The 18,331-nt window shown below is 23.5% G+C and overlaps 4 protein-coding genes across 4 annotated transcripts in view; 2 read left to right on the top strand and 2 right to left on the bottom strand.

Moving 5' to 3' along the window:
- Positions 1 to 440: 440 nt before the first annotated feature.
- LOC126901672 (uncharacterized) lies at positions 441 to 4,261 on the top strand. Its single transcript, XM_050678329.1, has 2 exons — positions 441 to 774; positions 3,442 to 4,261. Exons 1-2 carry the CDS (start codon positions 763 to 765, stop codon positions 3,934 to 3,936), a joined length of 507 nt encoding a protein of 168 aa, XP_050534286.1. The 5' UTR covers positions 441 to 762; the 3' UTR covers positions 3,937 to 4,261.
- A 967-nt stretch (positions 4,262 to 5,228) lies between these two features.
- Positions 5,229 to 11,502, bottom strand: LOC126900464 (cyclin-G-associated kinase). Its single transcript, XM_050676183.1, has 22 exons — positions 11,135 to 11,502; positions 11,016 to 11,077; positions 10,737 to 10,796; positions 10,562 to 10,676; positions 10,356 to 10,495; positions 10,171 to 10,296; positions 9,315 to 9,540; positions 8,795 to 9,002; positions 8,618 to 8,734; positions 8,381 to 8,555; positions 8,202 to 8,327; positions 8,003 to 8,136; positions 7,794 to 7,892; positions 7,618 to 7,723; positions 7,386 to 7,561; positions 7,090 to 7,324; positions 6,752 to 7,030; positions 6,579 to 6,675; positions 6,337 to 6,453; positions 6,038 to 6,267; positions 5,470 to 5,640; positions 5,229 to 5,404 (listed from the first exon to the last, which is right to left on the bottom strand). Exons 1-22 carry the CDS (start codon positions 11,262 to 11,264, stop codon positions 5,315 to 5,317), a joined length of 3,219 nt encoding a protein of 1,072 aa, XP_050532140.1. The 5' UTR covers positions 11,265 to 11,502; the 3' UTR covers positions 5,229 to 5,314.
- A 201-nt stretch (positions 11,503 to 11,703) lies between these two features.
- Positions 11,704 to 18,331, top strand: part of LOC126900466 (hypoxia-inducible factor 1-alpha inhibitor) — an 11,463-nt gene continuing 4,835 nt past the window's right edge. Inside the window, exons 1-2 of the mRNA XM_050676186.1 lie at positions 11,704 to 11,994; positions 12,745 to 12,989. Of these exons, the coding sequence (XP_050532143.1) occupies positions 11,887 to 11,994; positions 12,745 to 12,989 (353 nt within the window). The 5' untranslated portion in view covers positions 11,704 to 11,886. The remainder of the gene's footprint in view (positions 11,995 to 12,744; positions 12,990 to 18,331) is intronic.
- LOC126900465 (adenylate kinase 7-like) overlaps positions 13,582 to 18,331 on the bottom strand; it is an 8,335-nt gene continuing 3,585 nt past the window's right edge. Inside the window, exons 5-15 of the mRNA XM_050676184.1 lie at positions 17,972 to 18,096; positions 17,799 to 17,903; positions 17,580 to 17,746; positions 17,341 to 17,515; positions 16,829 to 16,984; positions 16,520 to 16,642; positions 15,786 to 15,997; positions 14,592 to 14,740; positions 14,349 to 14,502; positions 14,102 to 14,286; positions 13,582 to 13,978 (exon numbers count right to left, since the gene is read on the bottom strand). Of these exons, the coding sequence (XP_050532141.1) occupies positions 13,848 to 13,978; positions 14,102 to 14,286; positions 14,349 to 14,502; positions 14,592 to 14,740; positions 15,786 to 15,997; positions 16,520 to 16,642; positions 16,829 to 16,984; positions 17,341 to 17,515; positions 17,580 to 17,746; positions 17,799 to 17,903; positions 17,972 to 18,096 (1,682 nt within the window). The 3' untranslated portion in view covers positions 13,582 to 13,847. The remainder of the gene's footprint in view (positions 13,979 to 14,101; positions 14,287 to 14,348; positions 14,503 to 14,591; positions 14,741 to 15,785; positions 15,998 to 16,519; positions 16,643 to 16,828; positions 16,985 to 17,340; positions 17,516 to 17,579; positions 17,747 to 17,798; positions 17,904 to 17,971; positions 18,097 to 18,331) is intronic.

An 18,331-nucleotide genomic window follows, 5' to 3' on the forward strand; every position in this document is an offset into this window, starting at 1 on the left:
CTACATTGAATTTTGAAATTTCTTAACAATTTTCAATACACGTTTCAATTGAGTCGAACCGTATAGGGATATGCTAATTGGTTTTTTAAACACATCGAATTCATTTGAATATAAGACAAGTATTTAGTTTATTATTATATAGTTAATTCAGGACAATCCGCCTACATGATTTTATACAAACATACCACTCGCAACTATTGCAAAGTGACGCTGACATGGAAACTTGTCCCCAAAGTGACTTGGTACATCATAGGACATGGAAAGTGAAAGAATAAAAAATTTATTTCAATCGGTTTTGCACAAGACGCAAAAAAAGGGAACTAATAAATTTCATCAGTGAATGTGCTAAACCCATTTCGTTACACTGAATTACTTTTTAATTCATCAGTCATAACAATAAAAAATAAGTATGTTTTGATATTTTTTGTGGATCATTCAAATGATGTAACAACATACTATTGAAGTCACTGGGTCAAGCACCAAAGAACTTGCGTGGGTTAAACTAGTATTTATATGATTGTAATCGACGGAAAGACTTACATAACGGACTTGTATCAAAGACACAAAACACGTGAAACGTATTGTAATTTTTATTCTTAAACAACCTAAGTTGTCAAGCAAAGAAGATCACGCGTGTGTTAGAAAGCAAAAGTGCTTCGAACAGCCGAACAAGAGGATGTTTTGGATTTAAATGGATTAAATCATGTTAAATTTGTGAAAAGTTTTTTTTAAAAAAGTAATTAATTGTAGCAAATTAAAACAATGAAGAATTTAGTAAGTTTTTCTAACAGTACAATAATATCTCTTGAAATTATTATACGCTATTTAAATTTTAATGCATTCAAATAATTTTTCCTTTTTTTTTAATTTAATTTAATTTTTGTAGACTATATTATAAAACTATGGAAATATAATAATATATTGTATTTCTATTTAACTTTAGTATATTACTTATTATGAATACTAAAAAAAGGGCAGTCTTAAAGGGATGTAAGAGAAGGCGAAATTTCTATAGTAAAAATACCCAAGTAAGCAATTTTATTTCGTATTAGTAAATTGATTGCCTTCTAATATTGGTTTTAAAAATGAAGAATAAATTTTAAAAAATAAAGTAAGGATCCAACAAAGTGGAGTTGAGCTATTTTTTAGACTATTATTGATTAATGTCCGTCAGTAATTAAAGTCACTTCGTATTTGCAACAAATAAAAAATAAATTTAAATATCTCTCTAAACTTACATTGTTTTTGATTTTATAGGCCGATTACTTATAGAAAGCAATGTCGTCAAAACGTCTTTCTATTTTTTATCATATAGTAATACATTAAATAATCTATAGTTTGATTCAGTTATGAATAGTATTCCGTTGTTATGAAAAACATTTCAAAATCGCCCATTTTATAGAAAAATTGTATGGTTTTTGGCTTTAATGTTCTAGATAACCTCTAGAAATTGCAGATAATTTTTCTTTTCTTTAATGTAAGTTTCAAAAAGTAGTTTTTTTGCAACATTATCAGAAATTGAAAAGAAAAACATTTATATATAACTTTTAAACCCCCAAAGCACCTTAGTTAATAGTTGAATTAAAAAAAAAGTATGTCGTCAGCAAGGCAAATGTTCGAAATATTATCAATAAAATTTCGACGTTAACAGCTTCAACTTAATACATTTTGTAATCTTTTAACGTATCGTTGAACAAAATTGGTTCAGTAGGAGTGGAGTAAATGCGTATACGGACAAAAATAAAAAAACACGGTATAATAAAACTAATAGCTTTGCAACTATGCTTCTATGGTAAAATATTATAAATATATACAGAGTGATTAGCTAACTATGTCTCACGTAATATCTTTGATGAGCTTTTTCACAATAAGAATTAAAGTTCTATCCCTTATACTTAGAAATTATATCAACTTCAGATTTTCAAATGGCAAGCCCATACTATTTTTTTATATTTTTGTTCGTCATACAAAAAAAAATTTTAAATTATGAATTTAAAATAAGATACGCTACATTAAAATTTACGATATTCGATAAAAAAAATTCAGTAGTTTTTCCAACACGATCACATTATTATTTTATGTAGCGATAAGAGCTACCGGTTTACTGTGTCAACACAAGTAGTCAGAATAGCGCTTATCGATATACGACCTATAACGTTCAAGTCTGTTATCATTTTTTCTTAATAAACCCAAAAATTTAGAGAGCCGTGGAGCATTTAATATTAAATAAAATAAAATATTTTTTTTTTATTAAACTGAATCTAATGGTGTAAAAAAAATAGGGTTGCCATTTTAAAATATGAAGTTGTTACAAGTTTTAAGCATAAAGAATGGTGGTAGAAATTTAAATTTTCTTATGAAACACTTCATCAAAGATCTATCATGATTAAAACAAAAATTGGTTATAACACTTGTATTGTTTAAGATATTATGTGAGACATAGTTAACCATCACCTGTATATGAATACTTAACTTCGCGTCATTTTTAAGTAGATATTTTTCATTAAAAAAATGGCGACTGAAAAAAATGTAAGTCTCCTTATGATAATTGCCTAATTTATGTAGGTCACTTAAAAATCAGGATAAATGCCCACAAAATTTTCGTTCCTTATGATACACTTTAGTATTGTTCAATAAAACATTGTTTCGAAGACAAGTAATAATTACTTAATGTAGACATCATTTTAAAATATTCTATAAAACTAACTAATGAATTATTAATATAACACAATGTCACTAAAACATTTTTAGTGAAGTAACATGAACTAAAATAAGTGTACGTAGATTTAGGCAAATTTTAGAAACTCTAGTTTTTTTCCTTTTGCAAGAAACGATTAAAAATAATAGCTAATCAAATAAATTATTAGTCTCTTAATAGGTAATTATAATAATTTTCCATGCTATTATTTTAAATTAATAAATTCATTTAAAATACGTTCTACGAATATACATTAAATTCAAAATTACACGATAATATAAGTATAGAACATGTAAAATTATTTTATTTAGTAAACCAAATTCACAATAGGTTTTTATTGTCCTCATACTTTCTAAGTACCCTTTTACTGGTTTAATTTAAAAAACTAAGAGAGACAATAAAATATCTCTTCTTATTGTACTATTTAAAATAAAATATAAAATGTTATAGTAACTGTTATTTATTTTTATTATAAATATTTAAAATCAATGTTGTTATCATGGGTACAACTAAAACGAAAATTCTGGGGTACTGAAATTATATTATGTTCACACCTCTGAGTAACATTCTTTAAATAATTACTTACCAGTGTCATTGTAAACAAATTAAAATAATAATTTTTTTAATAATAAACTATATAAACTATTAGTAACATTTTTCATAATTTTAGTTCCAAAAAATAATCGAAATTTTTACTGAAAGTTAAATTTTTAATAGATTATTTTTTTGTGGTATATTTACAGTTTTTACTTTCTTTACTTGCTGTTGTATTATGCATTACTTTAAGTGAAGCTGTTGAGTTCCAACAGTACGAAGATGATTCACCTGAGGGTCGTATACATAAAAAAAACAAAATTAAGAAGTTGAAGAAAAGATTGTTATTAAATTGTTTGCTTCAGTCTGGTCGTAGACGCAGAAGAGACACGGCGCCCACTGGCCGATTCTTGTTACCTATAGTATTGCAGAGCACTAACGTAAACGTCAACGATGGCGGATATACCGGCTCAGACAGTGGTCATGACTATCAAGGAGGAGGAGGAAGCAGCGTCGATCATGATTGTATGCACCTAATTAATAATCACGGCCCGTTGTTATCAGGTGCTGTAAGCAGTGCAGGTAGTATAGCTGGAATTGGAGATAGTGGAAGCCGTCATAGCTATGGAATGCACACGAATTGGGATAGATATGCCAGACAATTCCATAGAAATTTTGTGAGGCCACTATATCGATTATTTTAATATTTAACCAATGGACTTTCTTTGAGTCAATATCATTGAATTGCTACCTACTGTAGTAGCCAATTAACATGTACATACAGTAGCTAATTATTTGTTTGTTTTTGTAATTGAAATTAATTTTTTAAGGGTAATTTATTGTCATACATTTATATTTAAGTAGATTTTCAAGTAGGATAGTGCCATAAATAATAATTAAACAGTTATTTTTTATGAAATAATTACTAGTATTGAAACGACATTAAAAAACGTGAACTTAATTTTATAAAATATTATGTAATATATATATAAGAAATTAATATACATCATTTATTAAAAATATATTCGTCGTATCGACAAATTTAAATTATACGCGTTTGAATAGAAAAAAAATTATTTTCATAACTATGAATATAGTTGAAAGCTTTTGTGAATGTCATAAAAAAATTTCTAGAAAGAAGTGTTAATAAAAACTACTTTTATCATTATTTATAAAAATTTCATTTTGTCAGTTTGAGATATGTACTGTTGCAGTATAAGTAACGATATATTAATTCAACATTTTTTATTTCATAATTATCATTTTATATACCAAAGCAATCAGTTTTTAATATTTATACCATATTTTCTAAATCATTCTTATAAAAAATATACCTCGCTAAACCATTATCATGGTATACAATCATATCCATTTTCATACTTTTTAGAATTAAGGTTATATTAAGTGGAAATAAATAGATTATCAATTATATACCTAAAAATACAAATATAAGTAATAATCAGTTTATTTGTAAATAAATTTCCAAAAACGAAATAATTTTAAAAGAAAACTACTATTAATAAAATATAAAAAACTTCTCCATTATAATAATATTAAAATAATAATGTTTACCAAGTTAAAAAAAAAATAAGGTAAACTGACAATATATTAAGTAACAATAATTACAATAAATTTAGTAAAATGGAATGACTCAATTATTGGATATTTAAGAATATAAATTATTGGAACAAAATATAATTGCATATTGATAATAAATTCTATGCTATAATTAGCACCAAAGAATAATATATGTTCATGGTTGATAAAATACTCGGTCAAAATTATTTCTTAAAATATTTTTTGTCAAATAAATGGAATAGAATAACATAAAAATACTTATGGTTCATTATAATAAATAATAAATGAGAGCAAAATTTGGACTAGATAAAAGTAGTGGACGAAAAAGTATAATAATAATTAATACATTGTGATGATATAATAATTAATATAAAATTGATTTAACAAAATCAAATTTATGAGAATTAAAGAAACAAAATAAAGTACCTATAATTTTATTAGTATATTTCTGTACCATTACAAAACATTTAATATAAATCTTTAACACCTTGAAACATGTATTAACTAGCTAGATTTGGTATCAAATTCAGACCAAGCATTGTTCAATTCAACAAATATTAATTTTGCGATGTTTTCATTACTTGTTCCTGTTTGCTAATATATTCAATAATAAAATTAATAATGAGATGATAAATGAACTGAAAAATATTAGCTCATACCTTATCTGGATGAACAGCTAGACAAGCTTTTCGATATGCTTTTTTAACATCTGCATAACTAACTAAATTACTAAGATTACAATTCCATCCTGAACCTTCCCATATAACTGTGTGCAATGTTCCAAGCAATGCTCTAATATTCCCTTTTTTTCCTTCGGTCCACTCTATTATCTACAAAATTTATATTTTAAATTTAATAAAAATTTGACATATCTTTTATATTAATTTTTTAAGTATTAATAGTAATAATAATAATAATAATAATGGATATAAACAAGAAAGCCTAAATAGCTTAATGAAACAGAATTAAAATTGGTACTTCTGCCCTAAGATTCTAAACTAAGCTCCTTATATACAGTAGTAATCAAACAGGTTGATTCCAATTTGCACGTACACTAATATAAAGAAAAATATTCATTTATTAGAATCATTACACAGGTTAATGAGATTATTTAAGAATAAGATAAATTACAAAAATAGAAAAAATGCGTTTAACACAATTTTACAGTACCGGTATGTTATTTTTATTGGAAATAAAATAAATTAGTTGTAGCATCACTATGATTACCTTTAACTTTTCAGGATCAATTTCTTTGACCAAGTCTTCACGCCGTAATTCATTTATTGTTTTTGGGCCACAATTAGTTTTTGTATTGAATTTATAGCCTTGGCTTCCTAATAAATCACCAAAAATATCACCATTTCCAAATGTTGGTTTTGGTGGATTCTTCGTATCTTCTTCTAAATTAATACTATAATTTGGTTCAGTGGGAGTTTTAAATGTTTTTGTGGGACTGTCTGTACAAATAAATGAAAATAAATAATAATTGAATATAATTTATTAAAAAAATAATGAAGATGTATTACTAGTTTGTGAATAACTGGTAAAATTCATCCAATCATCAGTTTTTAAAAAGTCAAAATCACCAACATTGGATTTTGAAGAAGTAAAACTACCATTTGACATTTGGTTACCATTAACAGCTGAAGAAACATCAAAATTGTTTACTTTTAATAATGAAAGATATACTTTTTAAATTAGTTAGTTTAATAGGATTTTCAAATTGAAGAAACTCAATATTCCAAATGAAATAAAATAGTTTACTTACAGTTGGTATTACTAATATCTAAAGGTACAGATCTATTACTCCAGAGATTAGCAGGTTTTTCAATATTTTGTTCATTCAAATTTAATAAATCCTCTTCCTAAGTTTAAAATAAAATTTAAAAAAACCGAAAATTGTGTATTTTTTATTAATTTTTACAACTAATATATATTTACTTTTGATTTAATTTTTGAAACAAATGGGTCAAATATATCATTTTTAGAAGTAGCTTCTGAGAATCCTTCAAATAAATCTTTAGAAATATCAGTCTTATCATTACCAGATTCCAAGAGATCAAAAATGTTTTTTTGCTTTTCTTTTACTGGCTCATCTTCAATTGACATGGATGATAAATTTAATAATAGACCTTCAGCAGGCTTGATTTCTTTTTTATCAACTACAGGTGATTTGCTTGATTTAGAAGGGGGAACCCTGGAAGTGGTAGTATTTGTTTCCTTAAATAAAATATAAAAATTAAGAACAAAATTTTTATAAGAAAAATAAAACACTTTACTTGTGATGATAAAACATGATTAGCTATTTGTTTAGAGAGTTCATTACTATGTGGGAATAATTCTAGAAACTGTGCTTTCTCATTTTCGGTTGAAAATAATACATTAATTTTTCTATTATTATCACGCATTTTGTACTGTGTTGAGATTCCATTTTTATGTTGCTCTATTTCAATTTTCACATGAAACATATTACTTTGATAATGGTCAGAACTAGATATAAAATCTAATTCACTCCTAAACATTAATGATCAAAATAATATAATAAAACAATACAATATTATATCAAAATATTAACTTGTTAAAATCAACAACAACATCATCACCATCAGGAAATATAAGAAAATCAGAATGAAACTGAATTTGAAACATTTTTATAGGTACCGTACGACCAAGAACTTGTCTAGAATGATATGCAATGAGAGTAATATCATTTCTAATCCCAGCAGGCAAATATTTAAGAGTGAGATTTATCTAAATAACATATTTATTAAAAAATAAAAAATATTATATTTGCAACAGTTTATTACTTTTCCTTGAGTAATATCATATGAACACATTTTTTCATACTCCTGTTCAGTAGATAATACTTTATTATAACCTTCATAAATTTCAATAAATGGACGGCATCCATCACTGTAATACATAATTAATGTAAATATATAATATTTACAATGTTTAGTACAACATTGCATAAAAAATTTACCGATTTTTATTAAAGAGAGGAACTGGCTCAATTAATAATCGTCTAATATTAATTGAATCTATATTATGAGTTTGTTCAGATGCAATGTAGTTTAAATACCTATTTAAAACATTAAAATAATGTAATATAATACAAGAAAATAAACTATAATATTACTATAGATTATTATAATTATTTTTAAAATTGTTGTATGAAGTATAGAATAACACCTATATTCTGATGGTTGAAGAACTGGTGCTGATTTCTTAACAGCATATATTGTACAAGCATTTTCTACATTGTCAGCTACATTCATATACAACAAAAAAGCACAAGTAATCAATGTGCAAGTATTGCTGTTCTCCTATTTTTAAATAATAATCACAAAGTTAATTAAATTAAATATGAATAATTCTAAAATTTAATTACAGTCGATTGGGCAATAATGCAAAGGTTAGTAGAACTTTTTTTTAAGTAGTTGTACATATCATCACACACTCCATAAATTTCATTTAATGTTGGACATGTATTTGTTTTTGGATGAATTTCAATTACCTGTTGAAAGATTCTTAAGTATATTTTATAAAGAAATAATATGTATAACATACTATAGTTTGACCTATATTGCGAGGATAAGATTGTCTTGACAAATTATAAAGACGACAATGTCGATTATCAAGATATAATGCCAATATTTCTGCATTAGTATCTTGAGGAATAGTTAACACAGCCAATTTCGAAGTTATGTAAATCATTTCTAAATTACCTTTTACATTAACAGACCTAAATCAAAATATGTTATAAGATAAATGTAAAATAATAATATAAATTTTAATATCACTTACGATTGAACGGTTTGTATTACTTTACTAGAAGTATCTTTTAAATTTTTTAAAAAACTACCAGCTCCACCACGAATTTGAGAAAATAGGCTAGATGTTTGAATGGATGAAGGGAATTGCCTAAAATGACAAAATCATATTTTATTGTGTATGATACATTTAAAATATTACAATAAATACTTAATAGTAGCCAGTTGTGGGAGCTGTTGTTGTTGTGAAATATTTGTATCAATGCCTACAATAGATTCTACAGGTTTTCCTTCTGATTTTAGTTTTATGACATCTAGTGGTTCTATATTTATTTTATATGCTTCTAATATGCGCTCAACAAGTTGATAAGTTTCAAAAACTGACATTCTTAATGAAGGATCTGGTTGCAGACAACCCTCTTTAGAAAAAAAAAAATGAATCAATTAATATTGCTTAAATAAAAATAAACATTTCCATCTGTTGATAATAAACAAAAATACCTTAAATTTTAATTTAACTGGTTTTTTAAAGAAAATTTAAAGGGCACTAAATATTTGTTTTACAATTATATTAATTAATTTAATAAACAACAGATATAAAGTCCAATTCTTAATGTATTTATTTATTTTTACACAATAAATAACATTTTTTATACTCCTATAAGATAATAAAATATCAACTAATACATTTTATTTTTAAATAAAATTATAATATAAAATAAAAAATTTACTTATAATTGAAAGAAATTCCTGGTAAATATTTTCCATTGTGGGAATTACAAATCTTCCATTTATGATTGCTAGTTTATTAGAATCTTCAAAAGGATGTTTATTAAAACACAGAGCATAACACACACATCCTAGAGCCCAAACATCGACAGCAGAACCAATTTCAAAATTTGACCAGGTATCTATCATTTCTGGGGCTCTATACATAGGCGTTGTACATAAATTAAGCTGAAATATAATTATTGAAATTAACTATTTAAAAATAAAATTACTTTTATAGTTACTACAACGAATATTAGGGAATATAGGTTTGTAATATATGAAGGGCACAGGATGAAAAGAGTAGTAGCCCACTTAAATTATTCAGGAGAACAAAAAAGAGTTATACATTTCTATCTCTCTAATAAATAAACAGAAATAGGTATATTCATTCTAGCAAAACAAAAAAATTTCACTAAAAGGATATCATTTTAAGATTCTACTGCTATCAAATTAAACTATAAATAAAAAGTAGAAAAAAACTACCAATTTTTTTTTGTAAGAGAAAAAATCTTCATATTGAGCATTTTCAAAGAACAAAATTTTAAATGAATTCATATACCTAATTTCCCCTTTTTTACGTAAATAAATATAATTGTAAAAAAGATGAATATGATATTATATAACTTACAATTGAAGAATTAATAAATGTATCATAAAATTTTCAGCATCGTATTCTTGATACAGTCTCATTTTATTTATTTAGATTAAAAATAATAATTATAAAGAATTATTATGTCATTTTACAATTAAATTTCCATTTAAATGTTTTACTTTTTATAGAAATGAAGAAAATGTTAATAAAATTGGAGATATTACTTTATCTTCTAAGAGAGCTCTTTGTTGTGCAGTCCAACTTTCATCTGGCTTGTAAACTTTTGTCGTACAACTTCCAAAATCACACAACTTAATTTTACCATCATCACTGATTAAAAAATTTTCAATCTGTAATAGAAATACCACCCTCAATATAACTTTAAGCAGCTATTAAAATATTATTTAACCTTCAAATCTCTATGAATAATTGGTGGACTTTGGCAGTGCATATGTCGAGTTGCTGAACACATTTGATAGAAAACTGATGTAACAACACTTGAATTTAGGGGTTTCTTTCTAGAAGATAGTAACTCTGCTATATTACCACCTAAAAGAACATAAAAAGGCAAACATAAATAACTGAAAAAAAAGTAAATCAAATAATGTTACCAACCAGAACAAAATTCTGTCAATATAAGATATTCATTAGATCCTTTTAGAGAATCAACTTTGCTAGTAAACGCAGCAGATATAAAATGAATTATGTTTGGGTGTCCAGATAATTTTTTCTACAAAATAAAACATTTACTATGAACATTACAAAACAAAATAAAATCAGAAATACATACAAGTACATTAATTTCATTTAAAATAGCTTTATCAGCAACATCATCTCCAGCTAATAATTTCTAAAAAAAATTATGCATTATATTAATCACGTATTATTTTTCAAAATTTTAGGCAGTCAGTATAGTTTGTTTGGAACTTTATTGTACAAGAATTGGATTTTGATTCTGTTATGCCGAGATATATAGTTTTTTCCATACACTAACACAAGTAGTAGTTTACAAGGGAGGACGTTAAAATATACATTAATAAATTTTAAATGAACTAAAAGGTATACTAACCTTTAATGCATAATCTTTACTAGTATCTTGAGCTTGTGCAATAAAGACCATGCCTGATCCTCCTATTAAGTAAATTAATTAATTCAATTTTTTAGTACTAATTTATTATCTTTGATTACCTTCTGCTACAAGTCTTTTAATCTTAAGTTTAACACTACCAAGTTCAACATTAGAGCCAACATAATCATTATCATCAATTGAGAAACTACTACTAAAGTAGTCTAAGGCTGATTTAAATATATCTGACATCTTAATTTCACTTATAAAAATTGAATATCTTGTAATAACCCTAAATTATACTTCCACTACATAATATTTTATTGTAAATTAAAGCATTTTCTTAATAAACAAATAAAAATAAATGAAAAACTTCTATTGTTAGGATTTTTTCATAGTACTAGCGCTATAAAACGAATTCTTGTATTATTATCAAAGTAAATTCATTAGTAACCCAATGAAACATATTTCCTAATTAATTGAAAAAATTATTTTTCATTCACCATTTTTTAAATGATACCGTTATCATATTTTGTCTTTGTGTTCACGATAGATATCTCACAGATATAGATAATAAACTTGTATTATCTATATCTGTGTTCTTGTTGGAAAAAGGATTTAAAAGAACATAGATACATTTCTATAGTTTATATTTCTAAGTCGTCCCGAACATCATTTTAGTAAATAAATTGTTTGTGTGAGTTTTCGCACGTAGACCATGGGATTTTGCATTGTAGTTAATACTTAAAAATGATACTAATGTGAACGTTGAGCAGTATGATATAAATATTATTTTTTATATCTCTTTAATCTCATATCTATATGAGTTCCTATTAAATATTAATTCTACCAAGTACATACGTCTGTTGAGTAAATGGCAGAGTGGAATAATAGTCAATTAAGAAAATATAATATAAAATTAGGAAAAATACCGGTTTTGCAACATGATGATCCGAAATTAGACTCCTACTTGTGTAATAATGTAAGTTGAAGTACTAAAATTAACAACTTATAACATATTTTATTCAAATTATTATTTATTTAACATTTCACAAGTTTAATTTTAAATATTATTTTAAAAGAGTATTAATTAATATTAATATATTTTTATTTTATTTTAAAATAAACAGCAGTAATTATATAAATATTCTTTATCAATATAACAGCTATATAGTTGCAATAATTTGCTACTTTTTTAATATTTTAGAAAAAAATTATAAATAAGGTAATGATTTATGTTTATTTAAAATCTAATAATTGATATTGTTTTTACAAAATATTTTTTTTTTTGAGAATATAATAACATTTTTCTATTTTTTGTGTTGTATTTTGTTAAATATTCTTAAATATAATACTTTTTTTTAATATTAGTTTTTCAAATTCAAAATAATTTTTTTTTACATAATGTATTTGTATTTTACTGTCAAACAAATTTTTCACTAATCAATTTTTATGTGAGCTTTTTTTATAGTTAATTTTTATTAGTTTTTCATTCAAACTGTAACTATGTGAATGTTTAGTATACTTACTGAGTAATTGATTGAAAGCAACAATTTACATATAAAATATGACAATTACAGACATTATATTTTTTGTTTTTAAAACATTTACTAACACAATATTAGTAACAAAATGTATTAGTTTCTTTTGAGTTTTTTATTTTTTATTTCAATTATAAATAAATATTGTGTCTAGTTATTTTAATTTTACAGAATTAAATTTTATATTACAGAAACCAGTTTTAATTAAAGGATCACAATTGATATCCAGTGCATTGAACTGGGATATTGATTATCTACAAAAACATATGAGTTCAATATGTTGTAATGTCATGATTTCATCAAATCATAGATTTAAATATTATGACCAAAAAAAAATTACTCCAACTTTAACTTTCAAACCATTAAGTCGTCCTAGCCCAATGACATTTTCTGAATTTGCTGATAAGATGAAAAAATGGAAAAAAGGAGATCCTAGGTAATATAAATATCAAATATTTCTATTTCAATTTATTGATATAACAATTACAAGCATGCAATTATAGTACTATATAAATAATTCAATTCACACTATTATTATTACTAACTAGTATAATACAATGTACCTTAAAATAAATTAAAATTTTTAGATTTCCAATCAATTAAAACTTGTTGATGTTGATTTTGTATAACATTTTTTCTTAGATAATGAAGAAACACACGGTTCATACTTATTATTTTTATAAATATATTCTGCCTAGAAATTTTTATAAGAAATTAATATAAATTTGCAAGTAATAATACAATTTAAGTAATTATTTTGCTAGGAAAAGCTTAAAAGCATTTTGTATGCTTTAGAATACAATGAAATATTTACAGAAATCCCTCATATTGTTTTATTTAATAACATTGTGTACAAATTATATGTACAGAGTTAAAAAAAAAAAAAAGTAAACTTGTGACAGTTAACCTTGGTATACAGAAATAATAAATATCAATTATTATTTAGTTATCGCTTAATTGAAAAGTGTCATCACAGAGCATCTATGATGACACTTTCTATTTTATTAAAATCCTTTAGTGTCTCTTGTTAAAATATCTAAATGTTTTGTTTCTATGAAAAAAAGCTATAAATATATTCTTTAGTTAGTCTTACTAAAAAGTCAACTGGATCTGAAGGTTTCTTTTGAATAATATCAACTATTCCTGGGACTAATATTGGGTTAACACTTTGGATTATGAAGTTCACGAGTTTGGCATTATTTAATAATAATTTTCCTTCTTTTTCTTTTTGTTTTTGACTTAAAAAATCTGCTGACTTAATTTTTTTTTAATGTCATTATTTTTTTAATACACTTTATTTTAATACCATTTCTACTTTAGTGTTTTTTTTATGATCAAAATTTGGATTTTTCAATAATTCAATTGGATCATATTTTATAACTTCATTTACTTTATTTATCATATTTTTTATGTCATCAATATCATCTATTTAAAAAATTTTATCAGAAATAACAAATGGTTTACATTTTATTCTACTAATACTTAAAGCAAAAACTATATTAAAATTAATATATTTGCTTTAAATCACTTTTATACTTATTTAATTACAATTTTTATCTCCAGTATCTATTGGAATATTCTGTTTAATTGATTCTAATACTTCATCAAAATCTTCTGAAGCTAGTAATGTTGGGTTATTTAAATCTATTGTTAAGCACTTATTGTATACAACTGGTTTATATTTCAACTCTAGATATTTTACGACGTCACGATTTTTCCATACTTCCAAATTGCTATTAATATTCATCATAACTTAAGTTTTGTTCCTTAGACTTTTTTAATTAAAAAATATTACTCTTGGTTTCTAATAAATTTCAATATATCCTCTTCATTTAATTTAAAATCTTTGGTAAACCAATTATTTTCTTTTAAGCTTGAAACCAAATATTCATTGTGTATATTTTTCTGTTCAATTGAAGTTTTAGTCATTACTATGTTTACTATTATAGCTAAAATAATAATTATTTATGATTGTTTAATAAATAAATTATTACATTAAACTATAATTTTTTTATACATATTTATTTATTTTTTATACTTGGAAATATATCTGAATATGTCTTAATGGATTGATTTAGCTCTTTTGATTCAAATATTACTTGAGCTTGTTTAATGGTTTCAGGGTAATTACTAATTATATAGCCTCTATATTTAGCCTTGTGACTGTATAATTTTTGTTTTATCAATCTGTATTACAAAACTTATAAATTATAGTATATGTATGATTATTTTTTAAAGAAAAAAATCATTATACTATATTATTTTTATATTTTTATATTTTCACAATTTTGTTATTAATGAAATAACTTATATTGTTCTATTATCAAATTTATAATAATTATACAAATTGAAAACAATTATTGTTATTAAATAGTATTATATATTTAATATACATCAAATTTATAATTGATATAAATATAAATATATAATTATATTGAATACTTATTCTTTCTCTAAAATGTTGAAAATCAAATGTTTGTCTGGAAAGGTGAAATATATCAGGGGTATTATTATTATTGTTGTTATTTTTGTAATTTTTGTAATTTTTAACTTGCATATTTTTAAGTGACAAAGATTTTTCATAAATAATTTAACAAAATTAATTTAATATTACATTTAATCTTTAGTTTTACATTTGCTTATTATAAATAAAATAGCGATTGTTAGTCTTTGGTTTTTATTAATTAACATACTTGGTTCATATTGAACTCAAATTCAAACAACAAAGCTTAGAAATTTAAATAAATATCTCTGAAACCTGTTTAGTAAATAAAATAAAGTATTTTAAAAAAACATCTTGTCCCATTTTAACCCAATGTAGGTACAAAACGGAACATTTGAGATTTTTTAAAAATTTTTATTATAAGTATGTAATTTAATATTTCACCAAATTAATCTTGTTTTTGTGTAAAATATATCTTAAATTTCAATTTAGTTTTTGATTTATACAAAAATAGTTAAAATTGAGTATGTTACATTAGGTTAAATATTATGTGACCATACTTATAACATTCAACATATACCCTAGTTTTCTCTAATTAGACCAAAGTTTATTACACTTTGTGTGGAATATAAAAATGATGAACCTATCAAAAAATGAAAGTCTATAAAATATTAATAATTAAATTTTTTTCGTTTTTAAATTTATCTTAACATAATAATGTTTTATTTTAAAATCTCAGTTAAGTTAAACAAAATAGAATAAAATTTTACAGAATTTTTTAAGACTCACGGAATGAGATACTTGTCATCAATTTGACCATGATCTTTAAAGTACTTTTTTTGTTCTTTTATTATTTCTTTGATTCTATGTATATCTTGATTAATATTTTCAATTTCATCATATTTAATATTACTTCTTGAATCCATATTTAATGTATATGTTGAATTTGATATACATTTTTTTTTATTAATAATTGATGCAGTATTACTAATTTCGTTTTCCTGTTCATAATTATTTAAAGTTTAATGGTCAATAAAAAACTAAAATATGATTAATGTTTAAATTCTAGCACATTTCATAATTATTCTGCTATTCATTGCAAATTGATAATTTTGTGGAAAATCACGAGTCTTTTAATCATATCATTGAATAAATGTCAAACTGAACCTTTCATAGATACTTCTTGAAAAATTGATATTATCTAATTATTTTATATAGTGCTTATTCAATGCAATAAATCTCTACAAACTTCTTCATGTATAAAATTTAAATTATGCCTTTTCTAACTATGTAAGGTAAGTTAAAATTTGTAATATAATTAATCTTCAAATAAGAGTATACACCTCCCTTCCCAATACTTTTTAATTCATAAAATATTTCATGATAAACATTTTTAATATTTAATTTTATTATCCACATACCATTAATCTATTTCTGTATATCAGACTATGATCTTCTTTCTATAGATGATTTTCAATAGAATTTAAAAGTTAAAAAAATATATTTTTGTATTAATACTTTACTTTTAAAAACAAAAATTCTTCGCTGAGTGATGAAATATCTATGCAATCTAAGTTGTATATCATTGCAATTTTTTTTGACATATCAGAAGTTCCATATGGACCGTTGATTACAATTTTTTTTGCCTAAACAAAGCATTTTTAAAACTGATCTTATAATCAATTTTATCATATTGCTAAGAAAAACTATAAGAAATTTACAGAATTTAACTTTGACTTGGTATTCTAATGAATTAATCATAATTTATTTTAGTATAAAAACTTAGTAATGAAAAAGACATAAAATGTTATTTACATATTATTAATGCTTACTTGTAAGTTTTGTTCAATTAAGTATTCTGTAATGAGCTGTTTAGCTTTGTTAAATTTATGTAAATTAAGTTCTTCTAAATTTAGTATATTTATGATGTAATCATCAATTAATGGTACTACTTGAAGAGAAATTGTTATCATGTCATAAATTTTTTGCTAAAAATAATACAAGAAAGGTATAACTTAATTGTATTTTTTTACATCAAAAGCTATCTAATACTTAATTATTTTAAATTATTAAATTCGAAATTTGGTTTTTAAATCCCATTAAATAAATGGGAAATATGTCTCATTATGATAATTTATTAATGCTAAGTAAAAAATGTTTTCAGATTAAAATTAAATTAAATAAAAGATTTCAAATAACTATAATAAAAAAAACTATGTACAATATCTACATTGTTGAATTTTCTAAAGGCTAATATCACTTTCAAAGAAAACTAAAAATATAAAAAAAAATTGTCTTTGTTTTAATTTTGGCTTATTTTTCATAAACACAAATATAAACTTACTGTGACTTTTTTATTAATAAATAAGCAGCTATAATCACAATATATATATTCTTCTTTATTTACTTCATCTCTTATGGCTTCTGTTATATTACTGAGACTAAATTTAGATGTCTCCACTCCAATTATATATGGTTGCACTATTTTATCATAGTGATTTACCAAATTTCTAACAATTCTAAAATAGAAAATGATTAGTACCTGCTTAAATAATCAGCAACTGAGCTTATATTCATGTAGACCTAGCTAGATTTTTAACATGTATAATAGGTAAATTATTATTAATTTCTGGTATCATAAACTGCTCTTTCTCATTAAAAGCTGTTGATAATATGTATTCTAATGCATGTTCTCCTTGGCCATAAACTATTCCTGGTGCAAGTATTATCCCATAGAAATATCCTTTATACTGTATAAGTTTTATTAAATTAATAAAATAATTTTTTTTTAAACAATCATACTAAATCATTTAGCAGCAGTATGTAGTTTTCCAAGTCATAAAATTTTTTGTAATTAGGATGGTAAATTCTTTTTAAGTAATCGTTTTGAGTAATTGGGTTTATGTTCTATTTTTTAAACAAAATTATGTTAAATTAAGTAATTTAAATAAAAACTATGTTATACTGTATATTACATTTTTTTTTTGTGTGAAAGCCCATGTTAATATACTTGATATAAGTATGAATACACGTATGCCATTTTGCTTAGCTATTTCACTATTTGGTTGATCTTTAACAAAATCAATTACCTCCAATATTTCTATATTAAATAAAATTTATAATACGGTCATTAAAAACAATTATTTTAACAAATATATTATTTTTTAGTATTTATTATTAATTAAAAACATTTATGGTATGTAAAGTTAAATTTTAATTTATTTTTACCATTTAATCCTAAATTAATAAATAATAATAATTTTCCCTTTTAGCTTCGATGCGAAGCTGAGAAGGTATTGGTTTTACTATGATGTGTTTTTTTTTTTTTTTTTTTT

The sequence above is a fragment of the Daktulosphaira vitifoliae genome, unplaced genomic scaffold (genome assembly GCF_025091365.1).
Source record: "Daktulosphaira vitifoliae isolate Bord-2020 unplaced genomic scaffold, ASM2509136v1 Scaffold_3, whole genome shotgun sequence".
Lineage (NCBI taxonomy): Eukaryota > Metazoa > Arthropoda > Insecta > Hemiptera > Phylloxeridae > Daktulosphaira > Daktulosphaira vitifoliae.